Genomic DNA, 21,561 nt, shown 5'->3' with positions numbered 1-21,561 from the left:
TTTGATCGGGGTGGCTCTGCCCACAGTAATGTCCCATTTTCTGGGAAGAGGCCTGTCTACAGGATGGTGGTAGGTGAGGTAGTGGCAATGCCAGTGGTATGGGGCTACTCCCTGGCCGGAGCTTATCCCTATGTGCTGAATAAAAAACACTGCATAAATGAATGATAGGATGAATTTAGATCAATGCACGACTTCTCCCAAGGATAGTTGCATTTTAGTCCCTAATTCCCGCCCACCCCCCACAAATAGGCTAGAAATTCCATTTTATAACAATTGAACAATAAATTTATATCAAAAACTTTTAATGAATGTTTTTCATATTTGAGGTACTATACTTGGAACTCAGGGGGCACATAAGGATAAATAATACACAGCCTCAGTCCTCAAGAAATTTAAAATCTATCACGCTTATGGTTAGAAATACGCTTTTTAAAAATAAACATACACATATATCTTTAAGAGGTTGAAAAGATTAAAATGTTTCTTTCAAAATTTGATTTAGTCTTGTTTTTGAAAGCTAGTGAAAGTGGAGAGGAAGCACCCTCGGCTTTTTAGCAGCTACTATGAGCCAGGGACCATGTTTTCTCATTTAATACCCAACATCTGACCCCTTCTTATTGTGAAATGAAAGTATCTGTCTCTTGCTAGAGATATCTTGGAACCATTGTGTAGCTGCAGAAAGTTTTCCCCCTGTACTTGAAACAATATCAGGTGCTTTATTTCTTGACGTATCCACATATGAATAAATTGTAACCTCAAATGAAAAACATTTGAATAAAGAATTACTACTTCACCCCAAGTAAACAGATACAAGACAACAGGTATTTGTTAGGAACCTCTTACATGGCTATGCTAGGAACTACGATGCTAGGAACTACAACTTAGGGAACAAATGGAACTGTACAAATCACAGTGCACTTAAATGTATGGGACCATGATGTTGCCCACTTCCCAAGCCAAAAGAAAACACAATGACAAGTAGGGGTGATGGGGTGGGAGAGGGGCCACAGTGTTTTTCTGTGGTGTTTGGATAGAGCAGAGTGGTTATTGTTTAAAAGTTTTCTGTCTTGATGACCCTTTCTTGGTCCTTTGTCTGGAAACAGCAGGCTTTTGCTGGAGCTTTATTTTTTGTCTGTGAGCATTGATGTTGCTGGGTTGCCAGCCTCGCCAGCACCCGGTATGGGATACAGGAGGCAAAAAGAAAAGCAGGGAATTCATTGCTGTGTCGTTCTCGGGGTTGTGAGATCCATAACTACTTTCTCATCTTCCCTCCACCTTTTAGAGTCCTCTTATTTTTTTATATGTAATATCCAGAAGTTTTAGCTGTTCTTAGCAGAAAGAATAGGAAAAGTGTGTTTACTCCATGTTGTCTCTGCCTCTCCTAATATTTGAAGCACCTAAGACAACAATATAGACTACTCAAGATGCTGCCATTTAAACTTTATAAAATGAGACAAATTAGAAAAGAAGAAAAGGACAGTTATTGTGGGAACAAAGCTGGTTGGTTTTCTCCACATCATGGCCTTAAGTTCAGATTATTGTTCTTTATCTCTGTCTTCTTTAAATGTAAATTTAGGTTGGAGAAATAATTGGAGACAATGAACATTATCATTGCTAATATTTCATGTTCATGTATGATTATACGCATTATGATTAAATAAATGAAAATGGAATCATTTGTTAGGTAGGAAATTACTGAATCCTTATCAAGCCCTGATGAGAATGTTGAAAAAGTAGTGATGAGGAAAATTGTGTTTGAAGTCATCCTGCATACTTTCCATGAGTTAATTACAATCAGTAACTTTCATATGTACACAATGTTTACATCTCCTGAATATTAAAATATTTTGAAATAGGCAGTGATGTGCTTACTAACAGTGTCCCACTGTGTGATAAGGTCACCAATTGGCCATAGCATTGTGTTCTATGGTCACTTTAACTGAAATCCTGTTGGGGTAGGGGGAGGGATTCATCATGGTGGAACAGAATCTGATGTTCAAATAAAGTAAGTTGATTCTGGAGTTGTATTAGAAAATGGAAAATATTACAAAAGTGCAGAGTATAAAATACATCAGAACTGCCAACATTGTAACTGTTTCAAAGTTACAGGATGAGGCAGAGATTATCTGGCTTTTCATTTCCTGGAAGATGTATAAAAGATGAAACAGAGGCAGAGAAACACAATGCTGCTGAGTTTAGTGCATTGGTTGCAAAATGTTTGGAAACTAATTATGAATATTTGCTGCCTCAAGCCATATGCTCAAGGATCAACTTGTATTTTTCATTACCAAGAAATATATAGAGTCCATTGTTGAAATACCGTGTTTTTGACTATAAAGTTTAATATGTAAAAGATAATAGGCTGTCTCTAAAATATTTTTTATTTACCTTTTTATCTAACAAAAGGACTTCATAAATGTGGCTTTTTCTCACAATAAGCAAAGTGAAATTGTTTCTTTACTTTTGGAATAATATGACTAAAACCTCTAGGCAAAAGTAATGAGAATATACAGAATGCAAATAAATTAATCTTTTTATTTGCTTAAATGTTGCAAAAAACTGGTGTTTATTACCAATGATATCTTAAATATATATTATAGTCTCTAAACAAAGCAGGAGAAAATGAAAATCTGATGCTCTAACCTGTGATGGGCAGTTGGGGAAGAGCTTTGGCACAGGTGTAATTTAAAAGAAATAAGTACTCAAAGAAGGACGAAGGCTCAGCATTCCTTTTTTATTTTCTATTTGCTAACATAAAAAATAGTCACTGTAAAATTGCCTCACTGAGGCTTTGGGGTCTTGAAATGTCAACTGTAGCATCCAAAGTGCTTTGTGTATGCAACACATTTCCCCTTTGAGTTTGAAAAATTGACAAAAGAAATCTGACCATTACATGACTATAACAGATCGCTTGTTTCATGATAATCCTTGGTCAAAGCTATCAAATTTCAGTTCATAAAGATTCCTTTACATATTTTTCAAATACTCTTGTGACTGATAAGGGTACTCAAGAGATTACAATGAGGGAAAACCAAGTCTCTTTTAGTCACAGTCCAATCAGAGAATGTATCCTGTGTTAGTTATCTCATGCTGTGTAACAAGTTACCCCAAAACTTAACTGCTTAAAATTACAAATATTTATTATCTCACACAGTTTTTGAGGATCAGGAATCTAGGAGATGCTTAGAGGGTAGTTCTGGTTCAATGTATCTCACAAAGATGCAGTCAAACTGTAGATCAGGGCTGCAATCATCTGATAGTTCAACTGGAGAAGGATCTATTTTCAAGCTTACTCATGTGATTGTTTGCAGGTTTTTGATACTTGCTGATTATGGGCTTGAATCTCAGTTCCTTGCCACATGGACCTCTGTGCAGGCTGCGTGAGTATCCTCATGATGTGACGGCTGGCTTCCCCCAAAATGAGTGATCTGAGAGAAAGAGAGAGAGAGCCCAAGAAAGCATCCACAGCTATTTATAACCTAATCTCAGAAGTGATATGCCATCACTTCTGCTTTATTTTACTGGTAAACCAGACAAACAATGGTACAATATAGGAGGGGACAACACCACATTGTGAATACCAGGAGGCTTTATTTTACTGGTAAACCAGACAAACCATGGTACAATATAGGAGGGGACAACACCACATTGTGAATACCTGGGGGCATCTTGGAAGCTGTTTACCACAAGTCTATAGCAGATGTGCAACTTGGATTTACCTAGAACTTGTCTTAAAGCATACTTCCTCTAATGGTCACTGTCTGTTATTGGGAAGAAATTACTAGTGACTATTCAGACAGATTGCAGGAGTCAAATGAAAAGTTGCTAACACTTCTCTCCCAATGTTGCACAACCTTTCCATCACCCGAGTATACTAAGTGTAATAAGCAACAACAATTCAACTCTTAGTCACACTTTTTATGGGTACAAAGGTCCAAGTTTAACTTCAAAAATATGCAACGATCCACCGTATATCCCTGAGAAGGGTATCATATATAATGAGGTAAAATAAAACAGTATGCTGTCACAGCAAGTTAGGTGCTTACCAATCCTATGCATTTAGGAGTAAAGACTTAAAATCTTGCTATGAAAAAGATGAAAAACAAGAGACCTTTCAGCTTTCTTATTTCCCAGCTTGAATAATTTAATTGGATTTTATAATATCAGTAGGAATCAATGACTGCTTTTCTACTTTGGGTGAAAGATAAGTCACTTGGAATACTTCTGGTAGCAAATTGCCAGGTAGACAGATATAACCATTAAAAATTATCATATAAACTTCTTGGATTTTTGTAAAAGAAATTTCTAATAGTTTTCAACTTAGGAAAGTTTTCTAAAGGGTGTCATATAAATCAGCTTCTGGAAACACACAAACCATAAGGTACCTGGCCCAGGCAAATCAAATACAGAGTGGTAGGGCATAAATAGTTCTACTGAACTTAGATGCACAAATAAATAAATAAATTAACAGTCAATTTTAAACCTAATAGGATTTTTAATCATCAAATAACTTAACCATCTGGTTAGGTCAAAGACCTATCTGTAAGCTAGAAAGGCTGTTGAAAAGGCAGAATTGTGGCAATGGATGACTTCTTCCCTTTTCTAACCTCCAGGTTATCTGTGCTTACATCTACCCTCAGCCTTAGCTAGGTAAGGTATGCCCAAGATGCCCCATCCTTCAGGGGAGGGAGGGAATTATTGTAGGCCAAGAGAGGGTGATTTCTGCCTGAGGAGGAAAAGGAGGCTGGCCGGTATTGGCGTGTTGACTTTATTTTAGCAGTGTTTTTTCCACCTTGGCTGCATATTGGAATCATTCTCTGGAACGGGATTCAGGCACCAAACGTTTTTGAAGCTCCTCAGGTGATTTTAATGTGCGCCCAAAGTTGAGAATCCTTGTCTTAAGACAGTGGGTCTCATTTTAGCACCTATCAGAATCACCTGGAGAGCACGTTAAAGTTACGGAATGCTGGGACCCCGCCTCCAGTTTCTGATTCAGTACACCTGGGGTGGGACCCCAACATTTGCATGTTTAACAAGTTCCCAGATGATACTGATGCTGCTGTACCACACTTGGAGATCCAGTCTTGTGGCTCTTGTTATATTTTTAGATAACAAAAAATGGAATGGAGCTGTAAGTGGGGAATAAAGGGAGGAATGAAAACTGGTAAAGGGAGAAGACAGATACCACTAGTCTCCCTTCTTTCTTCTCTCCACCGGCTGCAGAATTTAAATGGGCCTGGGATCTACCACTGCATTGCCCCTCCCGTTTTCTCAGTCTTTATTTCACAGATTGAGGAAATACAGGCCATTCAAGGGTCATGTGACCGGCCCAGAGCTGGCCTCTTTGCTCACGCAGGCCAACCCCTTCTCCGCCCTGGCACGGAGTCTTCCGTTAATCCCGCTCCACTCAGTAATGGTCCTCACCTGCCCTGCCGCGCCTCTGACGTCCTCCGCGGCTGCGCGTGCAACGTGCATGGCCGTTCAAAATGCGCCCCACGTGTCGCCGGCAGCTCGTCGCGAGCCGTGCGGGCACGGACGGCCGGGCGCTGGGAGCTGCTGTCATGGCCTGCGGCAACCCGGTGGTAAGGAGGGCCAGGCTTTACGTGGTGGGAGCGCCCTGGGACTCCCGCTTCATGGCAGCGGGACGCTGTACACCCTTCTGTGCCCCCTGAGGCTTAACAGACTTTCATAAAAGCCGGGGCTCTCTCTCACCTTTGTGTGGGCGAAAACCGATGAGGGCCAGTAGTTCAGCCGGAAGTTGGGCCTGGCTCCACCGGAAGAAGAGGCGTCCTTTCCCCTCTCAGTTGGGGTGCTCAGAGGCAGGACTCGCCCTTGGCACTGCCGATTTCCTATATGTTTAGAAAATTCTCAAGTTCACGTGTGTTAATTTTAGTATGGAAATTGGTGATTCTAAGCTTTTTTGCTAACCTGAAATAACAAGTAACGTATTTCATGTTACCCCACTGCTTAGTTTTAGTGTCTTTCCCTACCCTTCCGTTTCTTCATCCTTTAGCGTCTTAATGCTTAAATGTACATCCCACGTACGTTGCCCCCCTACCCCGAATGGGTTCCTGAACCTCACAGTGAGAATTTACAGGCTAAATTGCACTTAGGACACCATAGATCTTAAAACTCGAATTAAAGAAAAATAATCAAGGATTCTTCATTATCAATTCATCTCAATAGACTTCGCGTTTTGTGAAAGGCAATGCGCTTGTCCAGATCTGTGTTATTTTATGGATTCCATGGACAGCATAAAAAGTCCGTTTTTAGAGGCATACTACTTTATATCCATTTTATGATAATGTGTTAAGATATATAAAGTATGTATACTATACTTGAGTTTACATTTACCAGGTCTACCAATTTACCTGATTGTAAATTCCAAACAGAGTGTATTTTCTTTTAAATAAAGGAGTTAGGTGAATTTCTGGTCTATACATAGTTTGAATAAAGATAATAGGGAAAGCAATATAAGCACTGACTATAGTCCTAGCAGAGAAACTATGTTCAGTACCTATTTTGATTTGGAAAAATTGTGTTCTAATGGGTTCTTTTTGACTACTGCTGTTATACTCTGAGGGCAGATATTAAAGATGTTTTTAGCCCTAGGAGTTTTTTCGTCTAGCTTTAAGTGTGATCACAGTAGCTGAGACTAACACTGAAGCATCAATTTAGTATTCCTTTATCAGGGTAAACTGAGAAGAAGCAACTAATTTAGAGGCACTTAGTTTTAATGCAGATGCTTGTGAGTAACATATTTAAATGTTACTGATTGGCCTATTCATAGGCTTACCCTGGATCTTTACAAGGATTAGTTTAAAATGTTGCTACTCTTGGCAAGAACAGGAGTATTTAGGGTATTTACTGGGTAGTATGAAGAAGCAATCCTATGATAGAATGCTGCAATTTTCATTTTGGCTTGATTAAGCAATTTGAAATAAGAGCAACTCAACTAAATTCCTGTTTTGCCATTTCTTATTAGTGGAACTTCCACTAGATCAGTTTGTCAGCACACGTAGCATTGCCATTTTGGACTAGGAGCTGGTGTGAAGCACAATTTACATAGATTTGAAGGACTGTGTGTGTACGTGTCACATGCTCATTGTTGATATAGCCAATGTTTAATCTGGTAGAAATTTCAATTTTGTTATTATGACATGTTTTTATTAGGAAGCATTTTAGAATGTTATTTAGAATCTGCAACGTGTACATTGTGGAAGGGTAAGGTTCGTTCGTGCCCTTCTTAGTTTCTGTTAGGAAATCCATTTTGCTACTGTCGTACTTTTACTTGACAATGGTTCAGAATACTTTTCTGAACTTTGTGTATTTTGGAAGTGGGATGGGCTTTGGTTACTCTATTACAAGTGCTTACCTCAGTCTTATAGTTTGGAGTTTATTTACATTTGTGGAAATAATATGGTGAACCCTAAAGGCTCTTTTGGCCACTTTGAGAAAAAGGTAAATTGAAAACAGCAGGTCTATTTCCAGCTGTCTTGAATTAATTTCCCTTTTAAAAAGGAACGGAGAGGCTAAATACTGACACAAAAGCCAAGTAACATAACAATATCCGTACATCTTTATGAGATTATTGGCTCGTATGTTACTGTAGTTTTGTATTTCAGCCTTGTAGATGGGCTGAGACTGTGGGTTTGAAGGTAATACAATTTATAGAAGACTAAGATTATACTGGGAGTAGGATGTACTTAGTAAAAATTTTATGGTGGTTTTTCTTTAAACTTCGAGATTAGAAAGTGTAAACTGCATATCTTTGAAGGCTAAATATATTCAAACTTGAGAAATTAAAACTTTAACAATTGTTTTATGTAGCCTAAACTCTACAGATCTATAATTGAAGATGTAATCGAAGGAGTGCGAGACCTATTTGCTGAGGAAGGTATAGAGGAACAAGTTTTAAAAGACTTGAAGCAGGTTTGTAGACACTACAAGTTTCTCTTTCTGCCTTTTGTTTTTTCAGCTTAAACTGATAGAGTTCTAACTCCTCAATTATAGCTTAGTACTTACCCATTCATTGTGACATTAGCTGACAATTTAATTTTTAAAAAAATTTTTAAAAATTAGTAATATCTTAACATTTTGGTGTTCTTTTTTAAAAAAAGAAATTTTTTTTTTTTTCCTGTGCAGCTCTGGGAGACCAAGGTTTTGCAGTCTAAAGCAATGGAAGACTTCTTTAGAAGTAGTGTCCAGTCACCCCTGTTCACCTTTCAGCTGCCACACAGCTTGCACCAGACATTGCAATCATCAACAGGTTGGATACAGTTAGAAAATTAGTAGTGTTATTTGTATCTTCAAAACAAATTCTCATTTGGTGGTGTTTTTTTATTTAGAGCAGTGTTTTTTTTTTTTTTTTTTTTTAAAACAATAGTTTCATATTTTTTCCCCACCCCGCCCCTTCCCGAGTCAGCACCTTCAAGTGTTACCACTCCCCAAACAGTGCGCAATGCACTCATTGTGTAGGCATACCCCCATCCCCTCCCCCACCCCCCACCTCAGTCTGATGTCCAATTGGTGTCGTTCCCAGATTTGTATTTAGGTGATGATCAGGGAAACCAATTTTCTGGTGAGTACATGTGATGCATGTTTTTCCATTCTTGGGATACTTCACTTAATATAATGGGTTCCAACTCTCTCCAGGAGAACCATAGAGATGTCGTATCTTCATCATTCCTTATAGCTGAGTAATATTCCATGGTATACATATACCACAGTTTACTAATCCAATCATGTATTGATGGGCATTTGGGTTGTTTCCACATCTTTGCTATTGTGAATTGTGCTGTAGAGCAGTGTTTTTAAGGTTGAGAAGGTTTGGACATAAAAATCATTTCCGTTAAATGAACACAGGATAAATCATTGCTGTGTAATTATTGATTAAAAAACTCAGGTTATTCAAACCAGTTTTTACGTTAAAGATTAAATTCCACAAAGGTGACAAAGCCTTATGTTAGGGGAGCAAATTACATAGTTTGGGGGATACTGGGAGCAGCCATTGGTTGTTTCAGAGAATTTGATTGGGTTTAGTCAAGGATTAATCCAGCTGCCGTTGCTGAAGTTATAGAGAGAAAGGCGAGTGAGTGGTTGCATGTTTGTTCATTCTCTCTCTTTCTGTGTGAATTCTAAATCTGTTATTATATTGGAAGCAAAATGGAGAGTTAACAGGAATATGGAGAATTATTCATGCTGCTTCACTGTTTTGGATATGTAAATGATGGCTAGAAATTGTATGCATTTTATCTTTATTCTTAGATTTTATTGAATCTAGACTTCTGCTTTTAAGGGGAAATATCTGTCCATATTATGTGTGTCAATTTAAACTGGAAAAGACTAGCTCATAAAAGATAAAACTGACACTATTCTCTTTCTAGCCTTTGTTCCTTCTTTTTTCCTCTGATTCTTACCTTTATGCTACTTATGTATGTATATGTGTGTGTACATGTACATACACAAATAAGTTTTATCAGATTTAGCTGAAATTCAATAGAATAGTGTTTGCAAGAAGTGAGGGTAGATTTTGGATTAGATTGTCAATAATAAATAGATGGTTCTTTGCATGCTTGGGAAAATTCACATGAAAATTACATGGGCTGAGGTGAAGAGGAAATAGAAAGGATGCTTAGTACATCTTCTATTACAAAATGGAATTTGTGTGGCAGCAATTGTAACTTATGAAAACGAAATAAATTAACAATATTGAATTAACAGACAAGTTTAATTTGATACTCTGCTGCTGTGCTTATAATCTTCATAAGAATTACTCATGACAGTTTTTATTGTTGCATTGAAACACTTCATCACTTGCTGGGTTTTTGGCTATGTTTTAATTTTTAAATTTTTAAATTTAATTTAGTTTTTAAATTTTACTATTTATCAAATCATCCCCTTCTCTGTTTAAAGTTCTTTTGGACATTTTTTCTTTATTAAAGACTGCTAAAGATTTTTTTTAACTTAGGGTTGGTGTGAGAGTGTGGTGAGTATGCGGGAGGAAAAGCATAGTTAACACTTCTTAGGTTATTTGTCATTCAAAATTGCAATACTTGATTTTGCCGCAAGATGGTAATATTACCAGTGATTTAAATCACAAAATAGTCTTGCAACTAATATATCTAGCTGGTTTTCACTTAGCACCTTGTTCTTAGTCTGTATCTTAGAAGTTAGAATAATAGAAATAATTATATTTAAAATAAGAGTTTTTCTCCTTATTCTCCTCTACAACATTTATAATGAAGAGGATTAAGAAGTATATGTATGCTTTAAAAGTGTGTTACAGACCTGTGCCTGTCTCTGTTCATTGCTAGGTACCATACAGTAAGATTCTTGAAATAAATAGCCTCATAAAATTGAAGTACTTCTTAATTATATCTTCTCATGGTATGCTTTTAAAAGCCTGATTAAAATAAACTTGCTTCCTCAACCTTTTTATCTCTTTTGATAACAAGTTCAGATTAAATCTACGATTGAATAAGTCATTTGCTTTTGTCTATTCCAACTTAAAACTTATTTGCTCTACCGTATTTTCTTTGACTGTATTGTCCATTTATTTAGTAATTTTCTGTATCTTCAGTTCTCAACTTGTTTTGGTTTCAGGGCCTCTTTATACTCTTAAAAATTAAGGACCCCAAAGAGCTTTTTTAAAATGTAGGTTGTAAGTACTTATTTACATATAAGAAATTAAAACTGAGAAATTTTTAAAAAAATTTTATTAATTTAAAATTTCAATTATATGTTAATATCATAACATATTTATGAGAAATAACTGTTTTCCAGAACAAAAGATACTTAGTGAGAATAGTGGCATTATTTTACTTTTTTGCAAATCTGTAGATTACTTTGGGCAGTATGGTCATTTGCTTAAGTATATTCCTGGGTATTTTATTTCTTTTGCAGCTATTATAAATAGTATTGAGTTCTTGATTTGATTCTCAGCTTGGCTGTTATTAGTGTTGAGAAATGCTACTGAGTTGTATATGTTAATTTTGTAACCTGAGACTTTTCTGAATTTATTTATCAGTTTGAGGAGTCTTTTGGAGGAGTCTTTAGGATTTTCTAGATATATCATCAGCAAACAGGGATAGTTTGACCTCTTCTTTTCTGACTTGGATGCCCTTTCTTTCTTTCTCTTGTCTGATGGCTCTGACTAGGACTTCCAGTACTATGTTGAATAGAAGTAGTGAAAGCGGGCATCCTTGTTCCAATTCTCATGGGCAATGCTTTCAACTTTTCCCCATTCAGTCTGATGTTGGCTGTGGGTTTGTCACATAATAGCTTTTATTATTTTGAATATGTTCCGTCTATTCCTGTTTGTAGAGGGTTTTTATCATTAAGGAACGCTGGATTTTGTTGAATGCTTTTTCTGCCTCTGTTGAGGTGATCATATGGTTTTTGTTTTTAATTCTGTTTATATGGTGAGTTACATTTATTGATTTGTGTATATTGAAACATCATTGTGTCCCTGGGGTGAAACCCACTTAATCATGAATTGTTCTCTTAATGTGCTATTGGATTCGATTAGCTGGTATTTTGTTTAGGATTTTTGCATGTATGTTCGCGAGGGATATTAGTCTGTAGTTTTGTTTTTCTGTTGTGTCTTTTCTGGCTTTGGTATCAGGATGATACCAGATTTGTGGGATGAGTTAAGGAGGATTCCCTGTTTCCCAGTGTTATGGAACAGGTTCAGTAGGAGGATAGAGAGGTACCAGTTCTTCTTTGTAGGTTTGGTAGAATTTGGCTGTGAACTCCTCTGGTCCAGGGCTGTTTTTGTTTTTGGTGGGAGATTTGTTTTATTACTGTTTCAGTCTTACGATTTGTTATTAGTCTGTTCAGGATTTCTATTTCTTCTTGATTCAAGCTTAGGAGATTATGTGTTCCAAAAATTTATTCATTTCCTCTAGGTTTTCTTGTTTGTTGTACACAGAGGTTTTCCTAGTAGTCTCATATGATCTTTTGTATTTCTGTGGTATTAGTTGTAATGTCTCCTTTTTAATTTCTGATTCAGCTTATTTGAATCCTCTCTTCTTGGACAATCTTGTTAGTGGTCTATTGATTTTGTTTATCTTTTTAAAGAACCAGCTTTTCCTTTCAGTGAGGCTTTTTTTGTTTGTTTCAATTTCATTTAGTTCTGCCCTGGTTGTTGTTATTTCTTGTCTTCTGCTTGCTTTAAGTTTGGTTCTTGTTTTTTGGGGAAAGATTTTATTTCTCCTTCATTTATGAAACTTGGTTTGGCAGGATACAAAATTCTTGGCTGACAGTTATTCTGGTTAAGAATACTAATAAATGGGACCCTAATTCCTTCTAGCTTGTAAAGTTCGTGCTGAGAAGTCTGCAATTAGTCTGATAAGACTTCCTTTGTAAATTACTTGAGGCTTTCATCTCACATCAAGTAAGATGGAAGATTTTCCTCCTTCACTTTGACTTTGGCCAGAGTGATGACTTTTTGCCTTGGTGATACCCTGTTTGCAGTGAATCTTGCAGAAGTTTGATGACCTTGTATCTGGATGTCTAAATCTCTAGCAGGATCTGGGAAGTTTTCCTCCATTATTCCCACAAATAGGTTTTCCATGCTTTTTTCTTTTTCTTTTTCTCCCTCAGGGATACCTATCTTATGTTTGGCTATTTTACATGATCCCATATTTCTGGGAGACTTTGTTCATTTCTCATGATTATGATTCTTTTTTCTTCATTTTTGACTGACTGGGTTCATTTGAAAGCCTTGTCTTCATGCTCTGAAATTCTTTCTTTTGCTTGGTGTAGTTTGTTGTTAAAACTTCCCACTGGGTTTTGAGACATTTTAAACCATCAGATCAGTTCTTGACAAGGTTACATTATACTCTTTGCAGTCTGGGTTCCAGTTTCTCTGGGGCCAAGTTCACTGCCAGCTCTGCAAGTGGAACAATTCTAAGCTGGTTGTACCTGGTGGTGGTGCTGGAGAACCACCATTTTGTGCCTGACAAAGTATTCCTAAGGCTTTAGAAAACAGCTTCAGGCAGCTGCAAGTGTAGGAGTCAAAAGAGTATGAACATTTAACAAAGATGTTGCTGTGAGCGCTCGTGTAATTTTACTGTATTTGAGATTATGCTTTGTAGCTTTCAATAAAGGTCCTTAGTTAAAGCATAAAAAAAAAAACCCAAAAAAAATTTCCACTGTATTTTAAAATTCCCTAAATGACTCTTTCATTTCCAGAAGTTCTGTTATGTTTTTATTTAAATACCTATTTCTTTAGTGAATTTTTTATTCATGTCCTGAATCATTTTTTTGGTTTCTTTGTGTGTGTTTTCAACTTTCTTATTGATCCCAGTGTGTTTACTTGTAATCCATATTTTGAATTCCATATGTGGCATTTCAAAAATTTCCTTTTGGTTGGAGTCCATGTCTGGAGAGTTAGTTTGATCTTTTAGAGTGTCAAAACAGCCTGCTTTTTCATATTGCCAGGGTTCTTATGATGGTTCCTTTTCATCTGGAACCTCTTCCCTCAGCTCACAACAGATAGCTTTGCAGTCCACCTGTTCTCCTCTGCTGGGAACTCTGCTGCTCACAGTAGAAAGGGAGAGGCACGCTGCCTTCCAGCCCATGCAGGTAGGTACCCACTGTGGTGCTACTTGCAGTTTGGGTCAGTTGAACCTCAGACCCCTGGGAGAGTGATCAGATAGTTTAGGTGCTCCCCAGTTGCCAGGACCCTGGATGGCGTGCTTGAGTCCTAGGGAAATGAGACCCAAGATCAGGCTGGCAAACTTGCCCTCAAACCTTCTTGAGTTCAGGCACTGGCTGTGATAGTGAAGGCTGTGGTGATCTCCTGCTCCCGAAGATGGTTCAGGCAAGAGAAGGGCGAATGCACTGTGAGCCTGGGACTGACCAGAGGGGTGGGCTCTTCTTGACAGGATTAGCAGAGGCAGGCAGCTGTGGGATGCACAAGCTGCTCATACCTCTTCCTCTTGGCAGTGACAGTGGTCTCTGTCCTTTGGGGACACAAAAGTGCTCAGATTCCCAGCTCCCACGCTGACCCCACCTGCAGCAGAGGTGAGGGAGGTAGCTGAACCCAGTGTGTTCAGGCTACCAGATTGGCTGTGGGCTGTGGCTGGACTGCTCCAGTGGCAGAGGTGTGTTTGTGCCAAGGACTTGCTTCCAGGGTGGGTAGGCTTCTCCCAGAAGAGATAGGTAGCTTGGGGACAGAACCGCTAGCCCTGCCCTCCCTCAGGGGAGGCAGTAGCTTCTGTCCTCCTGTCACTCAAAAGTGCTTGCTGCAGCTTTTTAGAGGGAAAGGATTGTGCCCCAAGCTCTGGAGCCTGGGTGTAATAGGCACTCTATCAGAGGCAGGGCCTTGAATGTTGGGGAGCTGGTGCTCTGTCTCCTTTGTCCTAAAAGGTCCTTTGGCATGCCACACTATCCTATCAGCTAGAAGTGGCCCACTGTGAATGCTTAGACTCTGAGAGATCCATAGTTCCCCTAGGACCCACCGATTCCCTAAGGCTGCTGTGGTCTGAGTGGGTGTTAGGGGGTGTTGGCTATGCATCCAGTGATGTAGATACCAGGGGCTGAGACTCCCAGGTTGGGACAGCTGCAAAAACACTGCTGTCTGTGAAGGGAGGAAAATGTGCTGCAGCCTATGTGCAGAACCTGGGCCTGGTGAGCAAAGTACTATTGGGGGGTGTACCCTACTCTGCAGGCTTAGAACTGGCTGACCCACAGCTTACCCACACCAAAAGCTCGTGCTTGGGAGCAGAAATGGCTGTGTCTGCAGTATTGCGTGGTTGGAGGAGGGAAGGTTCCTACTTCCATGTCCCTTCCCAGTCTCTGCTGCTGCTTTTGCTCTGGGATAGGAATACTCTCCTACCCTGTGGACTCCTCTCTGCACTTGCGTCTCTACTGAGAGTGGTGCAGACAACTTCAAGTCATCAGCCTGGCACTTTCTGCTGCAGGAGAGTGCACATTCTGCCGCCTTCTGTCCTAAAAAGCATTTGCTGTACTTCCCAGTCCCCTCAGAACAGCCTGCCCTGTGTGTCAGAACTCTTGGAATACTGCTGCTCTCCTGTGTCTCTGTGTTCCTTTGTGTTTGTCACAGTCACAACCACAGGTTGTGGGGAACATTCATGTGGGATTCAGTGACAGGGAGACCAATGGACTGCGACTTCCTCAGCAGGATAGAGGCACCCTGTGTGTATGCAAGCAATATGGCGTCCACCATCTCAGCTCGGGTCTGTAGTGGGTGAAAGCAGCCCTTCGTGGGCCTGCAGCCTGTGCTGTGTTCCTCAGTTCACCAATGGCAGCAGCACCTGGATTCATCAGGGTAGAAAGGCTCAGACTGCCATAGGTATATGCAGAGGAAAAATAAACACCTTCACCTATCCTTTCTACCAGGCTCCACGTTCTTTAAGGGTCCGTCTCTGCCAAAATCTTACTCCTCCTTGTTCTGCTCTGCCATTTCTTTCCATGGGATCTCTGGTAAGGGTAGGTTCTGGCACCTTTCCCTCAGTATTTCACCTGGGCTATGCTTTTTCACATGAAACTTTTTCTTTTATTTGGGATAATCGAGAAATTGATATCTCTAGTTGGCCTTCTTGCCCCCTCCCCCTACAGCTTTGTAGTATCATTTTAAATCAGAAAGTATGATTCCTCAGACTGTTTTTCTTTCTCTGAATTGCTTTGGCTATTTGGTGTCTTTTGTGGTTCCATACAACTTTTAGAATTGTTTTTTCTATTTCTGTGAAGAATGCTATTGGAATTTTGATAGAGATTGTGTCAAATCTTTATTTTACCTTGGGTAGTATGGACATTTTAACAGTATTCTTCCAATCCATGAATAGGCGATATCTTTCCATTTATTAGTGTCACCTTCAGTTTTTTTCAGCAGTGTTTTATAGTTTTTAGTGTACATATCTTTCACCTTCTTGGTTAAGTTTATATTTAAGTATTTTATTTATTTTAGATGCTATTGTAAATGGGATTGTTTTCTTGATTTTTTTTTTTTTTTTGGATAGGTAGTTGTATACAGAAATGCCACTGAGTTTTGTATTTTGCTTTTGTACCTGAAACTTTACTAAATTCATTTTTTTAAATTTCAAAATATTACTGAGGTACAAATGTTTTGATTACATGGATTGCTTTTGTACTGCTTGAGACAAAGTTGTAAGTGTGCCCATCACTCAGATAGTATAGCCTATACCTGTTAGGTACAATTTCTCCCATTCTTTCTTCCCCCTTCCCACCTGCTTGATTTACATTGAATTTTACTTTCATCCATGTATGTGAGTGCTGTTTGGTTAGTTTCAATTTAATAGTTGCTACATGTGGTGTTTGTTTTTCCATTCTTGCCAGACTTCTCTGAGGAGAATGGTCTCTAGTTTCATCCAGATTGTTACAAAAGGAATTAATTTATTTTTTTATGGCTGAGTAGTACTCCATGATATACATATACCACATTTTATTAATCCACTCATGAATTGATGGGACTTGGGTTGATTCCACATCTTTGTGATTGTGAATTGTGCTGCAATAAACATTTGAGTGCAAGTGTCTTTTAGATAAAATGACTTTTTCTCTTTTGGGTAAATACCCAGTAGTGGGATTGCTGGGTCAAATGGTAGTTCTTTTAGTTCTTTGAGGTATCTCCATATTATTTTCCATAGAGGTTGTACTAGTTTGCAGTCCCACCAACAGTTTGTAAGTGTTCCTTTCTCTCTATATCCACACCAGCATCTATTGTTTTGGGACTTTTTGATAACAGCCATTCTCATTGGGGTTAGGTGATATCTCAATGTGGTTTTGATTTGCATTTTCCTGATGATTAGTGACATTGAGCTTTTTTTCATATGCTTGTTGGCCATTAGGCTATCTTCTTTTGAAAAGCTTCTCTTCATATCTTTTGTTGTAATGAGTCGGGAGACAAGCTGCAACACCCGGTCAGCTGGACACCTGAATGCCAGGTGTTTGTTTGCCATGGAACTAGGGGCAAGGCTATTCCTCTCTGAATGCCACTCTCTTATCCAATATGGTGGTTCTGCAGTGGTGGGGATGGGCACAGTCCCAGATGCCCGTTCCTCAGCACCCCACTACAGTCTCCTCTCAGGTATGTGCACGCGGGCTTCCTTGCCACCTGAGTCCAGCTCCCAGACTTCTCCCCTGCGTTCCCCTGCACCCCTCTCTGTCTTGCCTGCCCTGGGACCAGCTTGCTTATCTCAGCTGTCATCATACAACCCTGTGAAATGTCGGTGGGTTGGAAGTTCCCAAGTTGTACACCCCTGTTCCACCACAAGTTTTTGAGGGGAAGAGGCATGGGTCCCACTCTGTGAGGAGACCTTAGCCTGGGATGCATGCCTGCTGGAGAAAAGCAGCCATTTGTGAACTTTTCGGCTCAAACTACTCTTGCAGTTGTAATGGGTGCAGCTCCTGGTCAGCCTGAGTTCAAACTGCCTTCTCAGTTGCAGTAGATGGGCGAGGTGCTGGGGAGGAAGTGACTGGATGGGAGAAAGCCAGCACTCCGGCCTCTCATGGCATTCTCCCTGGGGGTGCCACTCACGGACTGTCCACACTGCTGGGACCTGCTAGCTCATTCCACTATCCTGTATTTGCCTCCATGCCTGAGCTTGTGGAAGGTGGAAAAGCCTTCAGTAAACTTAGTGTCCCGCTGTTCACCCAGGGCACTTATGAAGGGAAGGGGAATCTCTCTTTACCTTTTCGCTGATCTCAGAGCCTCTCTTGGTTTGATCCTCGCTGATATCTTATCCTCTTTATCTTCTTTCTTCTGGGCTTCACAATTCTCTGTGGAGTCCTCAGCCATCTCTGACTTTCCTATGATCCACACCTGAGTTGTGGCTCTTCTCCCCTCTCCTCTCTCTGATATCCTGCCTTCCCCCCAGGACAGTCCAATAAGTAATGTCTCCAGTTGGACATCTTCAACAACTTTTTTTAACAAATGAAAAGATGCTCAATTTCATGAGAAATGCCATTTTCAAATATTAATTTGAAAAATATCAAGACAATTGAGCACAGTCTTGGTGAACATAAAGGAAGAATTCCATACATGTACTGCTACTGGGAATGCAGTGTGTACCAAGCCTAGCCCAGTGTTCATCAAACTGAAATGTCTGAATTCATTTGTTTTAACTTTTTTTTTGTTTTGGTGGAGTCTTTGGTGTTTTTTACATGTAGGATCATATCATCTGCAAATAGAGATAGTTTTACTTCATCCTTTCCCATTTGTATGCCTTTCGTTTTTCTTGTCTGAATGCGCTTGCTAGTACTTCTAGTTTTATGTTGAGCAGAAATGAGAGTGGGCATCTTTGTCTTGTGCTGGATCTTAGAGGAAAATCTTTCAGTTCCTCCATTGATTATGATGTTAACTGTGGGCTTTTCATAGATGTCCTTTACGATTTTGAGAAAATTTCCTTCTGTCCCTAAACTTTTGAGGATTTTTAATGAAGAAAGGATATTGAACTTTGTCAAATGCTTTCTCTGCATCAATTGAGATTGATCATGTAGTTTTTATCTTTCATTCTTTTAATGTAATGTATCACATTGATTGATTTGCATATGTTTAACCAGCCTCACATGCCAGGGATAAATCCCACTTGGTCATGATGTGCCATCTTTTTGATGTGTTTGTAGTTTGATATTCTGAGTTTTTTTTTTTTTTTTTTTGCATCAGTATTCATCAGAAAAATTATCCTATAGTTTTTTTGTGGTGTCTTTGTCTGACTCGTATCAAGGTGTTGCTGGATTTGTAAAATGTGTTTGAAAGTATTCTTTCTAGTTTTCTTTTTTGGAAGAGTTTAAGAAGAATTGGTATTACTCTGTCTTTGAATATTTGGTAGCATTCAGCCATGGAGCTATCTGGTTCTGGGATTTTCTTTCTTGTGAGGTTTTTAATTACTACAATTTCTTTATTTCTTATATCTATTTCTAAATTCAATCTGTTGTGATGTTTTTGTTAAAGTATATGAAAAAATCTAACCTTTCATAGATTATATAATTGGAAAAGGAAGTATTTTAATAGTATTTTCAGATAAGTTGATGCTATAGTAAAACTCAACAAGTGATGGTTTCTCAGAGGTTAGCTACAAGGTGGAATCTAGAACTACAAGGAACTTTTCAGAATGTTACATTAGGTATATCTTCCCCTCTGAATGGCTCCTAAACCTGTGTGTAATTTTGTAATATACATTGGTTATTTGGAAAATACTGGTTCACTGTGTAATGTAGTTGAATCATTATTCATTATATAAGATTTAAAAAATGATATTGATGTCATGTATCTCATTCCCTGGTAGATATAAATTTCTCAAAGTTAAATTTTTGTTTGAAAGCTTGAATTTTATCATTGGCAAACAAATAGTGTTGGTTTTTCTTGAAGTGATAGGCATGTTTATTTCATTTTCAAAGTCTGCCAAATACCCAAGTCTGAGTGATCATGGTTTCTGTTGTTATTCTTTCAAGTAAAAATGGTGTTTATTGAAAAAAGAGCCTAGGTTAATTCCCAAGTTAAACAATAGCACAAATACTTTTCCTCAGACTTTTTTTTTCGGTATGCTGCAGAAATGCTTTATCTATTGTTCCCATTTCATCTCATAAAATATTAAAAGGAAGTATACTTGCTAGTTGAGATTTAGTATAATTAATATTAATAATTCTTAGGTTATACCAAGGACCTTGAAATGGTGGTGGTGTTGCTGCTGTTTTTGTACTTTTTTTTCTTTTCTTTTCTTCCTTTTTTGTTTTGTTTTTTCTTTCTTTTTTTTCTGTGAGTCGCAATGGAGAATATAAGGACCACTAGCAAAGTTTGGTGCTGTAACCTTAACTCATGCTAAGGTGCCTGCATTTTTACTTATTGGTTTTGCATCATGAGTGAAAATATCAAAAAAAAGAACAAAAAATATTTAGTGGGAAATGAAAAATGCATATACTATCTTGGTATTATGAAAATAGTTTTCACGTCATGAATACCCTGAAAGTGTCTTAGGGACTCCCAGGGGTTTGCACATTACACTCTGAGAACTTTGGTTCTATACTTAGGGTGATTATATATAATTTATCCACTTTTGAGAGAGATAAATGGGATTCTATTAATAATTACCTCAGAATAACAGGTGTAAACTGGGACTGTCCTGGGGAAACTGGGATGTGTAGTCACTCTATGATTGCCTTCCAGGGGACTTCCAATCAGCTGTTGTTATTTGATCTCCATGTTACATGATCTTTTTAATGATACTACCAGTAATTATGGGAGGAAAGAAAGGGCAGAACAGAAACAATGAGAGGTTTGTGTGTGGTGGCTTTCAACTTTCAGCATTAAAACTCCTAAATGTAGGTACAAACTGAATGTCTAGTTGTTCTTAACTTAGATCTGTTGAAAATTTCAGCAATATGGTTGTTTTTTTTTTTAGATGATGAGGTTAGAATATTCAGTTTGGTCATCAGGAGACATCCATATGCTCATGAGTAGTTACAAAGACGAAATTGACCAGTCTTTGTATTTCTTGAATCATGTGACTTGAATATTAAGATTTGGAATGGTTCAAAGTAGGACCAAGAACTGTGAAACTATTTACTGCCATAGTGTTTCAAATAATTTTTGATGGTGGGTAGCAAAAAATACACTTATGAATGTGAATATTGTTATGCCACATTATATCACAAAATTTCTGTTTGTGAGGTTGAATTCTTCCTATGTCATAAAATTTTTTGTATTTAGTATTTCTAGAACATGTACATGAAGAGCAAAACTGACACTTTTAGTCTGAGTAAAAAGATATATTTAGTTAAAACTTTCTTGGTTATTAAACTCCTTGAATATTTAAAAAATGTGTTTCAGGCACATTTAATGGTATATATAACTTGAGAATATATATATAAATGGTGCATATAACTTGTGAGTTTAGTATCAAAATTAAGTAGGAGCTGCATGAAACTTCACTATAAAGCTGTTCAAAGCTTTTATTCTGATGTCTATGAGGAAGCTTTAAAAATTCTTGTAGTTCTATTTGATTTCTTTAAATATGGAGAATTACCCTTCAGGATTTATTGCAAGGTATTTAAAAGAAGATGATTGTTGCTATTTTTCCTTAAAAAATTAATTTAATTGCTAGAGACAGCATGTTAACAGATTTTTGTTTTCTCTCAGGCTATGACTTAAGCGTAGCAGCTTAAGCTTTGCTCACTTCAGCTAATTAAGACTAATACCATTGTGTTCCTGCCACTCCAATTCTTTCTAATTTAGCTTCTCTAAAAGAATGCCTGTTAATACAGAAAATCATAGATGAACAGAGGATAAAAATAATTCTGTGCTTCATTAACCATCAATCTTCAGCCTTAGTTCTGTTGTCTTAATGTGGAAAGAATCATTAGTTTAAAAAACGTTTGCTCTTTTGAGCTGTTTGTTGTATACGACAGAGCCATTCTGTTGTCAGAAACAGATCTTTGGGGCAGTTTTCTTTAATGCGGTATGTGAAAAACAGGCCATACTAAACATTACATTAATATATACACATGCTAAAAAGTTCTTGTTAAAGGCAAAATGACATTCTAACAGTCATGTTCAGCTAGTTAAAATGAACC

The 21,561-nt window shown here is 38.1% G+C and overlaps 1 protein-coding gene across 2 annotated transcripts in view; it reads left to right on the top strand.

Moving 5' to 3' along the window:
* The first annotated feature begins 5,542 nt into the window (after nucleotides 1-5,542).
* Nucleotides 5,543-21,561, top strand: part of GTF2A1L (general transcription factor IIA subunit 1 like) — a 39,491-nt gene continuing 23,472 nt past the window's right edge. The window contains exons 1-3 of one of the 2 annotated variants that reach the window (XM_069493936.1): nucleotides 5,543-5,582; nucleotides 7,831-7,932; nucleotides 8,146-8,269. In XM_069493936.1, the coding sequence (XP_069350037.1) occupies nucleotides 5,562-5,582; nucleotides 7,831-7,932; nucleotides 8,146-8,269 (247 nt within the window). In that variant the 5' untranslated portion in view covers nucleotides 5,543-5,561. The remainder of the gene's footprint in view (nucleotides 5,583-7,830; nucleotides 7,933-8,145; nucleotides 8,270-21,561) is intronic. The other variant, XM_069493937.1, reaches the window with a different exon arrangement.

The sequence above is a fragment of the Eulemur rufifrons genome, chromosome 19 (assembly GCF_041146395.1).
Source record: "Eulemur rufifrons isolate Redbay chromosome 19, OSU_ERuf_1, whole genome shotgun sequence".
In the NCBI taxonomy this organism is placed as follows: Eukaryota; Metazoa; Chordata; class Mammalia; order Primates; family Lemuridae; genus Eulemur; species Eulemur rufifrons.
The sequence above is the reverse complement of the archived record's forward strand: the minus strand, read 5'-3'. Positions and strand labels throughout refer to the sequence as shown.